Genomic DNA, 21,059 nt, shown 5'->3' with positions numbered 1-21,059 from the left:
GTTATCCTTCCTTTCTGCTTCTTTCATAGTCTGCCTTGAACTTAAACCCTCCTGCACACATGTTAACCTCTCTTCCCACCTACATTCTAACGCCCTTTGACACTTAAACCATTTCCTGTTTGCTAGCCCTGACTGTCTGGGATGTGTCCTAGCTATGCCTGCCTTTTCATGGGATATGTGGACAATTCATTGTTTCTGCCCTGCTCAGGTCCCCTTCATCAACTCTGACACATTGACAGTATTGGTGTCGTTTCCTGCTCTCACCCAAACTGGAAAATTTCCTGAACTTTGCTTCTAATTTCCACCCTTCTCTTCCTTTGCATGGTCCATCGCCGACTCTTCCGTTTCCTCCCTTAACTTCCCTGACTTCATTTCTGAGGATAGGCTGTTGACCAATATCCACTATAAACTGCTGACTCCCACAGCTACCTTGACTAGATACTCCACTTCCTGTAAGGAGTCTATTCAATTCTCCCAGTTTCTTTGCCTCCGTCACATATGTTCTGATGATGCCACCTTCCATATCAGTGCTACCGAGATGTCTTCCGTTTTCCTTATCTGAGGATTTCCCCTTGCCTTGCTTGACACATCCATTCCATTTCTCTCACTTCTCTCACCCCTTCCCCACCCTTCCAGAACTGGCATCCACAGTTAACAGATCATCCTCTGCTATTTCTGCCATCTGTAGATGGCACCACAAAATACATTTACCCCTCCTCTCCTCTTTCAGCGTTCAAAAGGGACAATTCCCTCTGTGGTGCCTGGTCCGCTCCTCACTCACCCCCAACTGGGCCAGACTAAGAGTACCAGATGGTCTAAATTAGGTTTACTCTACATATTTGTAAACACAGGCAGTGTGGTAAGTAAGATTGATGAACTACAGGTGCAAATAACCACATGGGAATATGATGTGGTGTTAACAGAAAACTGGCTCTAAACGTGCAGGAATGGGTATAAATATTCATGGATACAAGGTGTTCAGGAAAGATAGGGAAAGAAAGACAGGAGGAGGGGTAGCAGTATTGATCAGGAGAAAGTGCTGGAGAGGGAGGATGTCCTGGAGGGGTCAAGGACAGAATCTGTTTGGTTGAAGTTAAACAGTCGATGTGTTTTTATATTACTGGGTGTATTCTATAGACTGCCAACTAGTGGGAAAGATGGAGAGGAGCAAATTTGCAGGGAAACTACAGAGGAGCAAAAATTAGAGTTGTGATAATAGGGTCTTCAATTATCCTAATTTAGACTGGGATAGTAGAAGTGTAAAAGGCAGAGGGGGAAATGAGCTTCTGAAGCGTGTTCAGGAGAATTTTCTTGATCAGTATGTTGCCAGCCCAACGAGGAAGCAGGCATTGCTGAAGCTGGTTCTGGGCAATGTGGTCAATCAAATATCAGTAGGGAGCCATTTAGGAAACAGTGATCATAGTATCATAAAATTTAGGTTAGCTATGAAAAGGACAAGGAGTAAAAAGTTATAATTTGGAGGAGGGCCAATTTCATTGAGTTGAGAACAGATCTTGCACAGGTAAATTGGAATCAAATTTGCAGCTAAAAGTTTAATCAAACAATGGGTGACCTTTAAGGGGGAGATGGTTTGGGTACAGTCAAGGTACATTCCCATGAGGGTGAATGGTAGGGTAACCAAAGCCAGAGCTTCCTGGATGACTAAAGAGATGTGTGAAGTAGGATTTTGGTAGGAAGGATGAGAATAGGCAATGTAAACTGAAGGGTTATAATTCTAAAGAGGGTGCAGGAGCAAAGGAACCCGATGGTCTATGTGCACAATTCGTTGAAGGTGACAGGGCAGTTTGAGAAAGTGATTAAAAAGTCTTACAGGACCCTGGACTTTATAAATAGAGGCATAGAGTACAAAAACAAGCAAGTTGTGTTGAACCTTTTATAAAACACTCGTTTGGCCTCATCTGGAGGATTGTGTACAATTCTGGGCACTGGACTTTAGGAAAGATGTAAAGGCTTTAGAGAGGGTTCAGAAAAGATTTACAAGAATGGTTCCAGGGATGAGGGACTTCAGTTACATGGATAGATTAGAGTAGCTGAGGTTGTTCTCCTTAGAGAAGGCTGAGAGGAGATTTGCTAAAGGTATTCAGAATCATGAAAGATCTAAACAGAGTAAATAGGGAGAAACTGTTCTCATTGGCAGAAAGGTTGCGAACCAGGGGACACTGATTTAAGGTGATTGGCAAAAGAACCAAAGGCCACATGAGGAAAAATGTTTTATGCATGAGTGGTTACAATCTGGAATGCACTGCCGAAGAGTGTGGTGGAGGTAGATTCAATCATGGCTTTTTTTTAAAATTCATTCCTGGGATGTGGGCATTGCTGACGAGGCCAGCATTTATTGCCCATCCCTAATTGCCCTTGCGAAGGTGGTGTTGAGCTGCCTTCTTGAACCTCTGCAGTCCATGTGGGGTAGGTACACTTACAGTGCTGTTAGGAAGGGAGTTCCAGGATTTTGACCTAGCGACAGTGAAGGAACGGCGATATAGTTCCAAGTCAGGATGGTGTGTGACTTGGAGGGGAAAGTGCAGGTGGTGGTGTTCCCATGCATCTGCTGCCCTTGTCCTTCTAGGTGGCAGAGGTCGCGGTTTTGGAAGGTGCTGTCTAAGGTGCCTGGGTGCGTTGCTGCAGTGCATCTTATAGATGGTACACACTGCTGCTACTGTGCGTCGGGGGTGGAGGGAGTGAATGTTTGTGGATGGTGTGCCAATCAAGCAGGCTGCTTTGCCCTGGATGGTGTCGAGCTTCTTGAGTGTTTTTGGAGCTGCACCCATCCAGGCAAGTGGAGAGTATTCCATCACACTCCTGACTTGTGCCTTGTAGATGGTGGATAGGCTTTGGGGAGTCAGGAGGTGAGTTACTCACCACAGGATTCCTAGCCTCTGACCTGCTGTTGTAGCCACAGTATTTATGTGGCTACTCCAGTTCAGTTTCTGGTCAATGGTAACCCCCAGGATGTTGTTAGTGGGGAATTCAGCCATCGTAATGCCGTTGAATGGGAGATGGTTAGATTATCTCTTGTAGGAGATGGTCATTGTCCGCCACTTGTGTGGCGCGCATGTAACTTGCCACTTATTAGCGCAGGCCTGGATGTCGTCCAGGCATTGCTGCATTTCTACACTGTCTACTTCAGTATCTGAGGAGTCATGAATGGTGCTGAACATTGTGCAATCGTCAACTAACTTCCTAACTTATGACCTTATGATTGAAGGAAAGTAATTGATGAAGCAGCTGAAGATGGTTGGGCTTAGGACACGACCCTGAGGAATTCATGCAATGATGTCCTGGAGCTGAGATGATTAACCTCCAACAACCACTGCCATCTTCCTTTGCGCTGGGTATGATTCCAACCAGCGGCGAGTTTCCCCCCTGATTCCCATTGACTCCATTTTTGCTAGGGCTCCTTGATGCCATACTCTAAAATGCTGCCTTGATGTCAAGGTCAGTCACTCTCACCTCACCTCTTGTGTTCAGCTCTTTTGTCCATGTTTGAACCAAGGCTGTAATGAGGTCTGGAGCTGAGTGGCCCTGGCGGATCCCAAAATGAGTGTCATTGAGCAGGTTATTGCTAAGCAAGTGTCGCTTGATGGCACTGTCGACAACACCCTCCATCACTTTACTGATGATTGAGAGTAGACTGATGGGGCAATAATTGGCCGGGTTGGACTTGTCCTGCTTTTTGTGTACAGGACATACCTCGGCAATTTTCCACATTGCAGGGTAGAAGACAGCGTTGTAGCTGTACTGGAACAGCTTGGCTAGGGGCGCGGCTAGTTCTAAAGCACAGATCTTCAGTACTATTGCTGGAATGCTGCCAGGGCTCATAGCCTTTGCAGTATCCAGTGCCTTCGGTCGTTCGTTGCTATCACGCGGAGTGAATCGCATTGGCTGAAATCTGGCATCTGTGATGCTGGGGACTTCAGGAGGAGGCCGAGGTGGATCATCAACTCGGTACTTCTGGCTGAAGATTGTTGCAAATGCTTCAGCTTTATCTTTTGCACTGATGTGCTGGGTCCCCCATCATTGAGGATGGGGATATTTGTGGTGCCACCTCCTCCAGTTAGCTGTTTGATTGTCCACCACCAATCACGGCTGGATATGGCAGGACTGCAGAGCTTAGATCTGATCCGTTCGTTATGCGATCGCTTAGCTCTCTATTGCATGCTGCTTACGCTGTTTGGCACGCAAGTAGTCCAGGGTTGTAGCTTCACCAGGTTGACACTTCATTTTGAGGTGTGGTTGGTGCTGCTCCTGGCATGCCCTCCTGCACTCTTCATTGAACCAGTGGTGGTTCCCTGACTTGCTGGTAATGTTAGAGTGGGGAATGTGCCAGGCCATGAGGTTACAGATTGTGGTTGAGTACAATTCTGCTGCTGCCGATGGCCCACAGTGCCTCATGGATGCCCAATTTTGCATGTCTAGATCTGTTCAAAATCTATCCCATTTAACACAGTGCTAGTGTCGCACAACACGATGGATGGTATCTTCAGTGTGAAGACGGGACTGCGTCTCCACAAGGACTGTGCAGTGGTCACTCCTACCAAAACTGTCATGGACAGTTGCATCTGCAGTAGGCAGATTGGTGAAGACGAGGTCGGGTATATTTTTCCCTCATCACCTGCTACAGACCCCGTCTAGCAGCTATGTCCTTTAGGATTCAGCCAGCTTGGTTACTAGTGGTGCTACCGAGCCACTCTTGGTGATGGACATTGAAGTTCCCCACCCAGAGTACATTCTGCACCCTTTCTGCCCTCAGTTCTTCCTCCAAGTGATGTTCAACATGGAGGACCACTGATTCATCAACTGGGGGGAGGGGGGTGGTTGCGGTAGGTGGCAATCGGCAGGAGGTTTCCCTGCCCATGTTTGACCTGATGGCATGAGACTTTATGGGGTCTGGAGTCAATGTTGAGGATTCCCAGGGCAACTCCCTCCTGACTGTATACCACTGTGCTGCCACGTCTGCTGGGTCTGTCCTGTTGGTGGGACAGGACATACCCAGGGATGGTGATGGCGGTGTCTGGGACATTGTAAGGTATGATTTGGTGAGAATGACTGTCAGGCTGTTGCTTGACTAGTCTGTGGGACAGCTATTCCAACTTTGACACAAGCCCCCAGATGTTATTAAGTAGGACTTTGCACAGTTGACAGGGCTGGGTTTGCCATTGTCGTTTCCGGTGCCTAGGTCAATGCCGGGTTGTCCGTCCGGTTTCATTCCTTATTGACTTTGTAGCGGTTAGATACAACTGAGTGGCTTGCTTGGGCATTTCAGAGGGCATTTAAGAGTCAGTCACATTGCTGTGGGTCTGGAGTCACATGTAGGCCAGACCAGGTAAGGATAGCAGATTTCCTTCCCTTCCAGAAAAATAGGCAAAAAGGAAAAGGAGGTAGGGTAGCTTTGTTAGTAAAGGAAGGTATCAGTGTGGTGGTGAGTAGCGATATAGGTGCAATAGATCATGATGTGGCATCAGTTTGGGTGGAAATAAGGAATAGCAAGGGGAAGAAGTCATGGGTGGGAGCTGTCTATAGGCCCCCGAAGAGTTGCCTCACCGTAGGACAAAGTATAAATCGGGAAATAACAGGCGTACAAGAAGGGCACTACAATTGTCCTGGGTGATTTTAATCTGCATATTGACTGGACAAATCAGATTGGCAGAGGTAACATGGAATTGTTACTTCGAGCAATATGTTACAGAAGCAGAACCTACCAGGGAACAGGTTATTTTACATCTAATAATGTGTAATGAGGTAGGATTAATAAGGGATATCGTAGTTAAGGATCCTCTAGGGAGTAGTGATCACAACATGGTAGAATTTCAAATTCTGTTTGAGGGCGAGCAACTCAGATCTCAAACCAGTGTCCTCAATTTAAACGAGGACAATTACAGAGGTATGAAGAAAGAGTTGTCTAAAGCCAGCAGGGGAAATAGACGAAGGGGAAGGTCAGCGGATGAGCAGTGGCAGACATTTAAGCAGATATTTCATAATGCTCAGCAAAAATTTATCCCGGTCAAAAAGAAGGACTTGATGAGAAGGATGAACCACCCGTGGTTAACAAAGACGGTCAAGGAGAGTATCCAATCAAAAACTCAGGCATACAAAGTGGCGAAAACTAGTGGTAGGCCAAAGGATTGGGAATTTTTTAGGAACCAGCGGCAGATGACTAAAAAGCTAATCAAAAGGGAGAAAATTGATTATGAAAGTAAATTGGCAAGAAATATAAAAACAAACAGCAAGAGCTTCTATGGGTATTTAAGACAGTAGCTAAAGTGAGCGTGGGACCCTTGGAGGATGCGACTGGAGAATTGTTAACGGGGAACAGGGAAATGGCAGATAATTTAAACCAATATTTTGCATCGGTCTTCAGTGTATAAACATCCCACAGATATCAGATAAGCAAGGAGCTAATGGGAGGAAAGATCTTGTAACAGTCTATCACGAGGGACGAAGTATTTGACAAACTAATGGGACTAAAGGCAGACAAGTGGCCTGATGGCCTACATCCAAGGGTTTTAAAGGAAATGGCTGCAGAGATAGTGGAGGCATTGGTCAAAATATTCCAGAACTCTCAGGATTCCGGGAGGGTCCCAGCAGATTGGAAAACCATTAATGTGACGCCCCTGTTCAAGAAGGGAGGGAGACAAAAAGCGGGCAACTATAGGCCAGTCAACCTAACATCGGTTGTTGGGAAAATGCTAGAGTCTATTATTAAGGAAGAAATAGCAGGACATTTAGAAAAGCTTAACGCAAACAAACAGAGTCAACATAGTTTTGTGAAAGGTAAATCATGTTTGACAAATTTGCTAGAGTTCTTTGAGGATGCAACAAGCAAAGTTGATAAAGGGGAGCCGGTAGATGTAGTGTATTTAGATTTCCAGAAGGCATTCGATAAGGTGCTACGTAAAAGATTATTGCACAAGATAGGAGCTCACGGTATTGGGGGTAACGTATTAGCATGGTTTGAGGATTGGTTAACTCACAGAAGACAGAGTCGGGATTAATGGGTCTTTTTCCGGTTGGAAATACATAACTAGTGGAGTGCCACAAGGATCAGTCCTAGGGCCTCAATTATTTACTATCTATATTAATGACTTGGAGGAGGGGACAGAGTGTAATATATCCAAATTTGCTGCCGATACAAAAATAGGTGGGAGGGCATGTTGTGATGAGGACATAAGGAATCTGCAAAGGGATATAGATAGGTTGAGTGAGTGGGCAAAAACTTGGCAGATGGAATTTAATGTAGGAAAGTGTTAGGTCACGCACTTTGTTAGGAAGAATCAAAAGGCAGACTATTTAAATGGAGAGAGACTTCAAAAAAAGTGCAGCACAGAGGAATCTGGGTGTTCTTGTGCATGAAGCACAGTTAGCATGCAGGTGCAGCAAGTAATTTAGAAGGCAAATGGAATTTTGGCCTTTGTTGCTCGGGAGTTGGAGTTTAAAAATAGGGAAGTCTTGTTACAACTGTATAGGGTGTTGGTAAGGCCGCACCTGGAGTACTGTGTACAGTTTTGGTCCCCCTATTTAAGAGAGGATATACTGGCATTGGAGGCAGTTCAAAAGAGATTCACTAGGCTGATTCCTGGGATGAAGAGGTTGACTTATCAAGAAAGGCTAAACAGGTTAGGCCTTTATTCATTGGAGTTTAGAAGAATGAGGGGTGATCTTATTGAAACGTACAAGATTCTGAGAGGGCTTGACAGGGTAGATGGTGAGAAGATGTTTCCATTAGTGGGGGAATCTTGAACTAGGGGACATAGTTACAGAATAAGGGGACACTCATTTAAAACTGAGATGCGAAGGAATTTCTTCTCTCAGAGGGTAGTGAATGTTTGGAATTCTCTACCCCAGAGAGTTGTGGAGGCTAGATCATTGAAAGTATTTCAAGAGGAGGTAGATAGATTTTTGAAATATCGGGGAGTTGAGGGCTATGAGGAGCTGGCACGAAAGAGGAGTTGAGGTCTGGGGCAGATCAGCCATGATCTTATTGAATGGCAGGGCAGGCTTGAGGGGCTGAATGGCCTACTCCTATTTCTTATGTTCTAATGTTGTAAAGGGCATTCAAAAGGGAAATTGGGTAAATTGCAGGGCTGTGGGGAAAGTGTGGGCGAGTGGGACTAGCCAGATTGCTCTTGCAGAGAACTGGCATGGGCTCGACAGATTGAATAGCCTCCTCTGTGGTGTATTGATTCTGATTCTAACACCACTTCCACTTCCCATGCAAACGCATGAGATGTAACACCTGCCCCTTCGCCATCTCCCCACCATGCAGAGTTCAAACACTCCTTCAGGTTGCTTTCTTCAATTTAGCATACTGTATTTGCTGTACACGATGCTGTCTCCTCTGCATTGGGGAAGCCAGAGGCAGTTTGGGCAACCGCTTTGCAGGACACCTCTGTTCAGTCCACAAGTGTGACTCTGAGCTTCCGATCACCCATCATTTTAATTCTCTGCCCCACTCTCTCTGTGACTTCTCTTCCCCTGGCCTTCTGCACTGTTCCAGTGAAGCTCAACATAAGCTTGTGAAACAGCATCTCACCTTTTGATTAAGCACTTTACACTTTTCCTGCCTCCACATTGAGTTCAGCAATATCTGGCCCCAGCTATCGATGAATCTGCTATTCTCAATTACACCTCTTCTCGACCTATCCTTTGTTTCTTTACTGGTCCCATTATCATCTCCTTTAGCTTTCCACCATTATCCCTTTTGTCATTTAATCTCTCCTGCCTTCCACTCAATAACAGGCCTTTCCTTTTGTTCTTCCCTTTTATCTTTTGCTTAACCTGTTGCATCTCAAACTTTTTCCAGTTCTGATGAAAGATCAAAGACCTGAAACCTTAACTTTCTCTCGTCACAGATGCTGCCTGACATGCTGAGTATTTCCAGCATTTTCTGCTTTATTTCAAAGATAATTGGAGCTGGCTGTTAATTCAGTCATTGGTCTTTAACAAAGTTTTGCAATCGAAATTTGTCTTTTATATAGTTCATTAAAATAATTAGATTGGGTAGATAATTCCTGTGGTGCAAACCTCCAAGTTTAATGGCGAGCCCTTATAATTTGAGGTATAATGAATTGGTTGACGCCACAACTCCTCCTTTGCACAGATATCAAAGTGCAGCAGTGCCTGTGGCTTAAGCTATTATGAAGAATTTATTTGATCTCTTATGTTAATTTTGTAATTAAGGTGGTGTCCTTTTATTTGGATAGCTAACAAGCTAGCTAACAAGGGGCGGCGCAGTGGTTAGCACCGCAGCCTCTCAGCTCCAGGGACCCGGGTTCGATTCTGGGTACTGCCTGTGCGGAGTTTGTAAGTTTTCCCTGTGACCGCGTGGGTTTTCGCCGGGTGCTCCGGTTTCCTCCCACAGCCAAAGACTTGCAGGGTGATAGGTAAATTGGCCATTGTAAATTGCCCCTAGTGTAGGGAATATGGGATTACTGTAGGGTTAGTATAAATGGGTGGTTGTTGGTTGGCACAGACTCGGTGGGCCGAAGGGCCTGTTTCAGTGCTGTATCTCTAAATACAGAACGCAACCAAGAGCAAATGACCCTAAGTACACTTGCTTTAACCAGTTCTATTTTGGGATAGTTTTCATGCTACAAGACCGAAATTGTGAAGGTCAACATTTGGATCTTAGCGTGTCGATGTTCATGTGCAGAAAAAATTATTTACTTAAATTTCTTCTGTGGTGTTCTGGCAGGTTACTGATGACACTTAAGTATTTTGTGGTATATATACTGTTGGATTTTAGACTGGGAAATCCTCCTTGGTCTGTTCAGTATTTTCCTCGGCTGTTGTTGCTTCATTGAAACAAAAGCAAAATACTGCAGATGCTGGAAATCTGGAATAGAAACAGAAAAGGCTGGAAATGTTCAGTGTCTCTGGAGAGAGTTCTGACAAAAGACCATCGACCTGATACATTACCTCTGTTTTTCCACAGATGATACTAAACCTGCTGAGTATTTCCAGCATTTTCTGTTTTTATTGTTGCTTTGTTGAGTGCGATTTGAGTAATATGATCTTGATGGTTCAAGTCTGAAATTTATAATCCCTAAATACGTAAACCATACTGGACTGGACTGCAGTCTTTAAAAATACTTGTTAAATTGGCAGAGGGATAAAGTATAGATCAAAAAATGCTTTGTTGCTGTGTAACTATTTGTCAGAACCTCACCCACCCTGCTGGCCTCCAATCTTCAATCCTAGATTAGAATAATTTACCAACAGGATATTATTGCCCTTGAGAAGTTGGAACTGAGCAACCATGATGGTTCCAGGTGCAGCAGTGACCAACCAGGATGATTCTGTCTTTCGGAAATTTATTATGAGTAAATGTTAGGGAAGTTGTGCTCATTTTGTTTGGAAAGGAGACTTTCAGTAGACATAACCTGAAGCTTTCACAATTATGAGAGGGATTGATTCAGCTGGTTCAGTTGATCCCTTTGGTGAAGGGTTCTAATACCAGGGAATACAAGTAAAACAAAAATGGAGTAAAAAGGGAAATTGATGTAGTAATTATGGAGCAATTGAAAAGTGGGTAGCATCAATGAGTTCAAAGAGCAATTGGATTTATTTCTGAAGAAGGGGATTATAGTGGGGCTTAAGACCTATTGCCCTTTTATTCTATGAAAAATTCTTGGAGTGTTATGCTGTGAGTTCATAGTGTTGAATGCTGTACTTTTTGAACAGCAATTTTAAGCTTTAGCATACATTATCTTCAATTATATGCCTGTATGATGTAATTATCTTTTTTTTTAGTAATACGAATGCCTACCTGAACACTTGCCCAGATTACTCTAATGATGAACTCTGGTCTGATTATAGATTGAAGGACTATCCCCAGTATTGTCAGCACTTGGCTTCTATTGGCCACTTCTTACAGTTTCCTCATCATTTACAGGAGGTAAGTGGTACTCCAAAATGTCCTGAGCGTTTGTGTAACCACATAATGGTGCTGCCTCAGCAGTTATCATTCCTGACACCTCTATCAGCAGTCTTCCTGGTTATGGTGATCTCATTTGTGGAGCTGACTAGCAAGTGTGGTCTTTTATTTTGAGTTTCTATGCGGAACTGGAATCTGATTTTGATAACTTTAAACAGGCAGAACTTGCATTTTTACTGTGTCTTATCACACGCATTTTGCACTTGGAGGTAATTTGCTTTGTACAGACACTGTTTTAACACAGCTAACTTGTGCAAATTGATGTCAGAAGCCCTTTGAATCAGTGAGTTACTGTGAGCTTGTTTCCATTTGCTCTATAGTGTGCTATTTGTGTCAGCTGTCTCCCCTCATCCTCCTGCCAGTTTCTCCCCTGCTGTCCTGAAAAGAAGTCTTTCCTGGAGTCCAGTTCCACAATCTTGCCCAAGTCACCAGTGGCTTTCAGTAAACTGTTTTTGGGGGGGTGGGGAGAGACATTGTAGGTAGGTCTGATAATGACCTTGCCTGACATCCACGTGCATTTCCAGAATGGATCTCTGAGTAGCGAACAGGACTTCCAACTAATCTTTTTTTCTCCCTTCATCCTCGTGCCTGTACTATCACCACCCCTCCCTCCTTCCCAAACTGAAATCAATTAAACCTAAGACCAGGAATTGAAATCAGGACCCATACAGCTTAGTTGTACATGTGGGAGTGCTTTCACCTATAGTGTCATCAGGGGAGCTTTGTAAATTTTAGATTTGTGTTCCTTTAAAGCAGAAAGCAGTAGCTTCCAATTTTAGGTAGACTGGATACATTTGTTTTTTCAGGGTTATGTGAATTTATCATCAAAAACATCGATTTACAAGTGTATTACAGTAATTTTAAACCAGTTGGGAATAAGTATTACTATTCATTTGAAAATTTTGAATTTGTTTCAGTACATTGAGTATGGTCAGCAGTCCAGAGACCCTCCTGTGAAAATGCAGGGTAGCATTACAACCCCTGGCAGTATTGCATTGGCCCAGGCTCAGGCCCAAGCACAGGCTCAGAATAAGACCCCTCTGGCTAGACAAGTCAGCGCCATTGTAACCACGTCCACAACCACTACCGTGACCAAAGCCACTACAGTTACCAGGCCGACTGGAGTGAGCTTCAAGAAAGATGTACCAGTGAGTATTTTGATGGTTTCACATTACTAGCAGTTGTTTCAGAATAATATTTTACCTTCAGAAACTTAGTTTGCTCTCTAAACTAGGAAGTCCCAGATTGTTCTCAAGTTTATTAATTGGCTGTCTGGTACTGAAGCTGGTATTCTAATCATTGAACAGTAACAGAATGACAGTGGCTATTGTAAAATGTTTTCTTTACTTTTTTTAACTTCACCTTTGTTCTTCCCCCATCCACACATTGGGGCAAAGAGAGTGAGATCTCTTGATCAATTTGCCACCTCTAACTTTTAAAAGGTATCACTAGATTTTAAGTACCGTTGTCTTATTGTGACCCTGGATTTCAAAACAGAATATGTGCCCTGTTCACACATCTATAAATGGCAGCTTAGTAACTTCAAAAGTCATTTAGGTTTTTATCAAACTTGATGCCTAATTTCCCCTTTTGAACGCTTGCATGCTGGAAGTGGTGCTTTTACTGACTGGTGTTCCTGTAAATACTTCATACTTCAAGCACAAACTTTTGAGCTGTAACTTTGACTTTCGAAGGATTTTGTCCCCATCTGTAGGATCCTTGTAATATTAGATCTAGTGCTTTTACATCATTCTCTTCCTGTAAACAAAGCAGCTGAAATGTTAACCAAACCACCGAAATATGTGATTGAATATTTGTACTAAAAATGTCCAGCTAATGCAAAATTTAAACTTAAGCTGAGCCATGCAAATGACGGAAACTAAGTACTCAAATCTATCTGGCCTGATGGCATGTCTGGATTTTTAAATAAACTGGATAGTTTAAATCCCTATATGAATGATTTTCATATACTTGGGTGTTTTGCTTTTTCTGTTTCTCGTATTGTTTGATGAGTAATAAAAGGAACCACAAGAAATGGTTGTTTTACCATTGTAATGTTCATGACTCTAAATGCCCTCGATGGTAATATTGAACTCTTGAGAAAAATCTCTGACTCTGGCTGCCAACTCCTTCAAACCTGGAGCATTTGGCAAGTGAGTTGCTTTTACCAGTGGAGCTTTTACATTGGAGGAGCAGCAACCTGTCTGCAAAGTATCAATTTGGCACACATATCAATGTAATTCCATTGACAAAATGTATGTTACAGCAAAGTACTTCTGTTTTTTTTTTATTAGCCCTCAATTAATACAACTAACATTGAAACATTGTTGGTGGCCACAGACCAGGCAGAGAGGATAGTGGAACCACCTGAGAATATTCAAGAAAAAGTGGCTTTCATCTTCAACAACCTCTCACAATCCAACATGACACAAAAGGTGGGTGTTCTGAGATGGTACAATGGCCTTGTCTGATGTGTCACTTTTCTTGCAGTGATGCTCTCCTTCATTCTGTGGCTTTTGAAACCAGCCTATTTATATTATGCGGCAGTTTCACCAGAAAATACGTTGACTTCAAGTTAACTGTAATTATTTACTTGAGTTCAGATGCCTTCAGTAACCACTAGAGTTCCACATTTGTCTGCAGTAGTGAAACAGATTTGTTGTCTTACAAGGTTGTGCTGGACCAGTGATTACATTGGAACTGAGTGCTGCGCTAAGATATTTCAATCAGTTATTTTTGTGGTTTATTGAGTGTTGTGCAAGCAAGCAATTTTGAATTGTGCAACCATACAAACCATTTTGGTTGGGTTTGGAGAATAATAATCACAATTGATGACTCCTAGATTTGCAGGTAGTTATTAATCACTAGTGGGACTTGATTTCACTTCACATAATTAGTTTCTTGCAGCAGGCCCTTAATTGAAGGCTGCTTACAAGATTACAGTCCATCTCTCTCATAGACCCACAATTAAGAATATGCAGTTTCTGCAGACAGGAGGTATTCATTCTCATAGGGCTACTGTTAATCTTCCAGCAATGCTGATGGCCATTTAGCAGCTGGGTGCTCTGGTGCCCACTGGAGATGAAGCCCTTGATTGAGGAGGGGGTTGCATGTGGAGGAACATTTGGTTCCTATCTGTTTGTTGTTTGGATATTTGGCTAGATGAAACACTGCTCTTCAATATCATTCTGATGTTTGGGTCAAAACAATTCTGATGTTTCAAGCAATGGATAGCTGATGTACTTGGCTACTATGAAAGGCAGTTTTTCTCAATTTGAATTAATTTTTAATACTAATCTAAATGAATTGTTTGATGGCTAATTCAGTATGTTCCATGTCACTAATTTCGCCTGTCTTTTAATCGTTGTGACTGATATATGAATGGTGTGTCACTGATCTTGATGTTATAGGTGGAGGAGCTAAAGGAGACCGTGAAGGATGAATTTATGCCATGGGTATCCCAGTATTTGGTCATGAAGAGAGTTAGCATTGAACCTAACTTTCACAGTCTGTACTCAAACTTTATGGACACATTGAAGAATTCTGAGTTTAACAAAATGGTACTGACGGAGACCTACAGAAACATCAAGGTAAGAGTTGGAGAAATACGAGCAGATAGCATTCAGCTAGATGAGACAGGAGTTTCCTTTTGAAGCTGCTCTGGACAAAACATTTAGCCTGTGCCTGTTGGCATAAGCTTTCTTGTCTTTCCATCCCTTCAACTTTCCCTGTTCTAAAGGCACACATCCTTGCCTGGTTCCAGTTCCAAGGCTGGCATCTGTCCTTCAGCACATTGACTAATTGACCACATGTGAACCTAAGGCAGTAAATTTCAGCAGCTTAATTACCACAGAGAGCACAGCCACAAAGCCCAATCCAGTTCTCTGATATTCACTCCAGTGCTTTCTGGCCTGTGTCACTGGATAGACATTAAAAGCAGGGACTCCTTTGTTCCCCACCCACAGCCAAAACCCAAATCAGTGCAATTCATTAAGTTTCTACCTCCACTTTCTTTTAGAAATAGCTGCATCTCTTTTTTTGAAACCAACTCTATTCAGTCCTGAAGATCTCAAATATTGTTGTGGTACAGATTCTTGGGTGCACTGGCTGTCTAGTAACTCAAACCAAGTGGCCAATTCTCCATGTGAGCCTCAACAGGCTATGAACCAGCAAGGCATTTGCATTTTATTTTACAGGGAGTGATCAGCAGTGGGGGCTCTCATGTCTTCTCATGCCAGGACAGTTGAGCTGATTTTGTTGGTATTAGCTACTTTAAGACAGACCTAGCTGTTTGAGGCAGACATCTTATGTGTATGGCATGGTAATATAAGCATGCAATAAATTTACCCATTTGAGTCCTGAAAGGAGCTTTGGAGCATTATTTGAGTGGACTGATCTATATATTACGAAATTGATTGGGTTGATTTTTCTCTGACCTGTCCTTCTGTCCTTTTTAGTGCCATCTCTTGCCTGTTCTAAATTTGCAGTGGCTCGCTCATAAGCCCAAGGCTTAATTACAGATGAGTTGCATGTAGGGGGATAAAAAAGAGAAGGCTATGCAAGGTTTTGCCAAGATGATTTGTAGCAGAGTAATTGTTCATAATATTTAATAGTGAATTAATATTTAGTGAGTTGTTAAACCCAAGATCTTTTACTATATGGACCTACATAGGAGTTAATCAGTGTTGTCCTTCCCTGTGACCTAATTTCCAGTAGTTCTAAGTAATAGATTTCTAGAAGCCATTTGACAAGTTAACTTGCTAAATGAACTGTTCTAATGAAAGCCAAATTCAATAATTTTAATTTGAACACTAAGTATTGACAGTTGCTTCCCTGCTTCATCACTTTTTTTCATTGCCTTTTAAGGTACTGTTAACATCTGATAAGGCTGCAGCAAACTTTTCAGACCGGTCGCTGTTGAAGAACCTGGGCCACTGGTTGGGCATGATAACCTTAGCCAAAAATAAGCCCATCTTGCACATTGTAAGTGGCTCTATCTTGTTATATCTTTAGTTATGTCTGAATCCATCTTTTTATGGTGTTGAACAGCTTTAATTGTAGCTGAATTGTTAAATAGGCTGATTGTGTTTAGGATTACTTTGTTTATTTACAAGCTCAAAAGTGTTCTATTAAAACTATTATACATAGGATCTGGATGTGAAATCTTTGCTGCTGGAAGCTTACGTGAAAGGTCAGCAAGAAATGCTCTACGTTGTTCCTTTTGTTGCCAAAGTTTTAGAATCCAGCGTTAGGAGTATGGTAAGTTCAGATCTTGTGTTTTTTTTCCTATTATGTTCAGCTGTATAATTTAAGGACTGATTCCAGTCAAACCCTAGAAGAAAATTGATCTTGAGAATGCTCTGATAAAGTTCTGGTGCAAATTTTGTAGTAATAAGAATAGAGTGACTGGGACAATGAGAGATGAGTCTTCCTCCAAGTGAATTTGGTGACAACGCATTGACATAATTGTTGTTTCTCATGGCTATCCAAACTCTCCCCCATGCAATGTCACCTGCTGTGGGTGCTGGTCCTGCAGCAGATTACATCACTGACAACATGTTGATTATTGGGAAGCTAAGATCTGACCAGAAGCCACATCCTATCTATTCTGCTGACTCTAGATGTTCTTTGATGGGAGGCTGATGTGGTAATGCATTTGGATTGTCACATTCATCCCTCCTATATGAGGCAGTGGCAGGTTCCAGCAGGTACTTCATTCATATTTGTGTCTAAAGGACTCTTACTTGGCACACATGCCTTCAGCATCCCTAATCTAAAAAGGATGCAAAGGAGTGACTTGGAAGATCATGAACATGGGCTCCTTTGACCTCTGTAGAGAGTGTTCATAATCGTATTAATCAGTTGCTAAAACATAGTGGTGTTATTGAATTAAAGCAGCCAAACATAATGGAAGTATCAGGCCCAGATGAAATGGTAACAGGTAACATCAGCTGTTTTTTTTTAAATTCAGTGTTTATATATAAATTATAAATGCCTTTCCAATCTTAAGCATGACAGTGCAATTCTTGGGATTTTAAGTCTCCAGAGTAATGGAGGGGTGACTGGTGCTCAGTGTAAGCAAGGGTTCAGGGTGATCTTTCGAGGAAAGCCTAAAAGTAATATGGGTTTATAAAAGGATAATGTCGAGAGACTTGTTGTGAGGCTGTAACTGTATTTAACTTGAAATTGGTGCTGCCTTAATATTCAGATATCTTAATCCAATGAGTATAGTGTGTTAATCATCTCTGGGTTGGGCGAGTCAGTTGGGAATGGTTTCTTAGATAATAAAAACAAAAAATGCTGGAAATACTCAGCAGGTCTGGCAGCATCTGTGAAGAGAGAAGCAGAGTTAATGTTTCAGGTCAGTGACCTTTCATCAGAACTGGCAAATAGTAGACATGTAAACGGTTTTAAGCAAGTAAAACGGGGGTGGGGCACGAGATGACAAAAGAGGTGGTGTTAGGACAGGGTCACAGAAAATAACTGGCCAGAAGGTCATGGAACAAAGGCAATCGGTATGTTAATGGTGTGGTGAAAGACAAAGCGTTAGTACAGAGAGGGTGTCAAGTGACAGTAAAATGAACAGCTGGGGCCCCGAGCACAAACATGGAAAAAAAAACAGTGGGTAGGCACAGTGGAAACAAACTAAAATAAAAGAAATAAATAAAAAATAACTAAAAATAAAAAGGGGGGGGGGCCTACCATGCTCTGAAATTATTGAACTCAACGTTCAGTCCAGCAGGTTGTGGCGTGCCTAATCGGTAAACAAGGTGCTGTTCCTTGAGCTTGCGTTGATGTTCACTGGAACACTGCAGCAGTCCCAGGGCAGAGGTGTGAGCATGAGAGGGGTTGGGGGTTGAAATGGCCAGCAACTAGAAGCTCAGGGTCATGCTTACGGACTGAGTAGAGGTCTTCCGCAAAGCGGTCACCCAATCTGCGTTTGGTCTCCCCAATGTAGAGGAAACCACATTGTGAGCAGCGAATACAGTATACTAAATTGAAAGAAGTACAAGGAAATCGCTGCTTCACCTGAAAGGAGCATTTGGCGCCTTGGATAGTGGATGGTTTCTTAGAACTTTGCTAGAATGCGAACTGACTATTACTCAATTCAAACTTTTTAAAATGTTCAAACACATGGTTGGAGGTACTAAGGTTGCTTGAATAATACTTTCATCTACTTTTTGTATTGCATAGAAGACAATTGTAATTGAATGAATAGCAGGATTATTCTTAGGATGTTTAAGATTGAGTTACATTTTCATTTCCAAACTCAATGTAAAAATATATACAGATCAGGATATGAAACCTTTAGAGCCTTGATCTGTATCATACACTCCTTTAATTTAAAAAAAAAGTGGAAGATTACCATTTATAACTATGTAATCATGTGAGCACATTTGTTTCAGTTACAGAAGCAGGGGCTTGGTGTGGGGCTCTTTCGTCAGTCTCTGAGTATTTAACTTCTCTGTTATGCCTCCTTTATTGCTTTCTTTTCTGAACCATCTGCATGGATTGGTGACTAAGTCGCTATCAGTGCAGTTTGACAGTACAATCGACTGCTAATTTGGAGTTCATTCATTGGACTTACTAGCCCTTTCTATCATTCTTTCATACTTTTTCCTTCCACAGGGCTACACGTTCCTAGGCATTATCATTATATTTGGCAAGGTCAGCAGCATTACAGCACTCTCAGGAATTGACAGTGGAGCAGGTGGTCCATCATTTGTGGATCACCACCACAGTCACTGGGTTACCATCAATGTAACCTCACTCCTGCGTTATTACTTTTAATAGTACCAGTGCCAAAGTGATTGAGGCATTGCTAGATTGGCACACAAGCCTCATTATTAATTACTGGCTAATTCAGACTTTATGTGCAAAGCCTAGCTGTGTGTGTGTGTGCACAGTCCCCTGACTTTGGTGCACCTTCCTGACGAGTATTACCTCCATGTCACTACCTACCACGGCATGCCTGAGATCAAAAACTGTTTTTGGAATTATAGATAGAACTTAATTTCTCCCAATTTATTCCAGCCTTTACTGTTACTTAATGACCTTGAAGACTAAGGCAAGATGTACTGGCAGGTTGGCCAATGTTCACATCAACTTGCAGAGATGTATCAAATAAAATAGAATTTAATATAAAATTAATGTCATGTAGTTGGAAAAAGTAAATCAAGATTGCTGTGCCAGTGGAGATATGTTATAGGGTTGGGGTTTTTTTTGGGGTGGGGGGTGAAAAATTCCTTTACAACTCTGTTGATTCTCAAGTTTTGGAGGTATATAATAGAAGGAAGTGAGAAAGCAAGAAAGGAGAATAGAATATGCAGTAAATTCACAAACAACAGCCACTTGAAGTGGTTTCTCTACAGGCTGCCAATGGCAGCTAAACCAGTGCAGCAGTGTAACTAGTTGTTAGCAGTTGCTGTTCTTTCTGGTCATCAAAAGGTTTAGTTCCGAAGAAGGGTCACTGACCCAAAACGTTAACTCTGCTTCTCTTTCCACAGATGTTGCCAGACCTGCTGAGTGGTTCCAGCATTTCTTGTTTTTATTTCAGATTTCCAGCATCTGCAGTATTTTGCTTTTATCAAAAGGTTTAGCCTAGCTTGGCCTGCCATGCCCATACAGGCCACTAACATAGCTTTCATATTCTCATCAGTTCTCAAGCTCATTCTCTCTCTTCCCCAGTGTCCCCCATCTCTTGTTTAGCCCCTCTCACCCCCACCTCTCCTCTCTCATCACCACCACCTCTTCCCTTTTTGTCACCGTCTTATGTGCACCCACAATCTGCTGTTGCAGTATTTTCATCAATCAGATTCATCTTTCTGCTCACCCCAACATCATCTCTTGCACACTGGACATTGCCATTGCAGGTCTGCTATTTAATGTTGACCTATGTAATAAATTTGCTACAAGACTATGACTTGTGTGTTTGACACCTTTTAACTGATTTAATTGTTTGTATACTGTGTTGACGATCTGTGAATTGGTAATACTGACCTTCAAAAATTAATAAATATCCATGTATATTCAGCTTTTTTTGTAAATCTTCCTGCTAAATAACTTGGTTTGAAATATAAGATGCCATCATTTCTGCTGTAAATTGTTTTTCAGTATAAAGAGAAGCCGTAAATATGTGATTGATATGTGATTGTGACTGGACTGATAATTCATGGAATAAGGACATGAGCGGGAGCAGGAGTTGACCATTCAGCCTTAGAGCCCACTCTGCTCAACCCCACCTTATCCCCATATTCCTTGATTCCCTTACTATCCAAAAATCTATCAATCTCTGTCTTGAATATACTTGACTATTGAGCATCCACAGCGCCCTGGAGTAGAGAATTCCAAAGATTCGCAACCCTCTAAGTGAAGAAATTTCTCCTCAATTCTGTCTTAAATGGACGATCCTTATTTTTTTAAACAGTGACCCCTAGTTCTGGATTCTCCCACAAAGGGAAACATCCTTTCCACATTCACCCTGTCAAGACCCCTCAGGATCTAGTATGTTTCAATCAAGTCACCTCTTACTCTTCTAAATTCCAGTGGATACAAGTCCAGCCTGTCCAATCTTTCCTCATAAGACAGCCGGCCCATTCTAGGTATTGGTCTCGTAAATCTTCTCTATACTGCCTCCAACATTTTTACATCCTTCCTTTTTAAGGCGACCAGTGCTGTACACAGTACTCCAGATGTGGTCTCACCAATATCGTGTATAGCTGAAGCATAACCTCTCTACTTTTGTATTCAATTCCCCTCGCGATAAACAATAACATTCTATTAGCTTTACTAATTACGTGCTGTACCTGTATACTAACCTTTTACATTTCATGCACTAGGACACCCAGATCCCTCTGCATCTCAGAGCTCTGCAATCTCTCACCATTTGGATAATATGCTTCTTTTTTATTCTTCCTGCCAAAGTGGACAATTTCACACTTCCCCACATTATACTCCATCTGCCAGGTCTTTTCCCACTCACTTAACCTATCTATATCCCTTTGTAGCCCCCTTATGTCCTCTTCACAAATTATTTTTCTACCTATCTTTGTGTCATCAGCAAGTTTAGCAACCATACCTTCGGTTCCTTCATTTAAGTCATTTA

At 42.3% G+C, this 21,059-nt stretch overlaps 1 protein-coding gene across 1 annotated transcript in view; it reads left to right on the top strand.

Moving 5' to 3' along the window:
- The window catches only part of cnot1 (CCR4-NOT transcription complex, subunit 1), a 198,867-nt gene that overhangs the window by 123,080 nt on the left and 54,728 nt on the right, over positions 1–21,059 (top strand). Inside the window, exons 21-26 of the mRNA XM_068048909.1 lie at positions 10,771–10,915; positions 11,872–12,102; positions 13,249–13,389; positions 14,365–14,544; positions 15,821–15,937; positions 16,103–16,213. Coding sequence (XP_067905010.1) covers positions 10,771–10,915; positions 11,872–12,102; positions 13,249–13,389; positions 14,365–14,544; positions 15,821–15,937; positions 16,103–16,213 — 925 coding nt within the window. The remainder of the gene's footprint in view (positions 1–10,770; positions 10,916–11,871; positions 12,103–13,248; positions 13,390–14,364; positions 14,545–15,820; positions 15,938–16,102; positions 16,214–21,059) is intronic.

Source organism: Heterodontus francisci, chromosome 17, assembly GCF_036365525.1.
Source record: "Heterodontus francisci isolate sHetFra1 chromosome 17, sHetFra1.hap1, whole genome shotgun sequence".
Classification (NCBI taxonomy): domain Eukaryota; kingdom Metazoa; phylum Chordata; class Chondrichthyes; order Heterodontiformes; family Heterodontidae; genus Heterodontus; species Heterodontus francisci.
The sequence above is the reverse complement of the archived record's forward strand: the minus strand, read 5'-3'. Positions and strand labels throughout refer to the sequence as shown.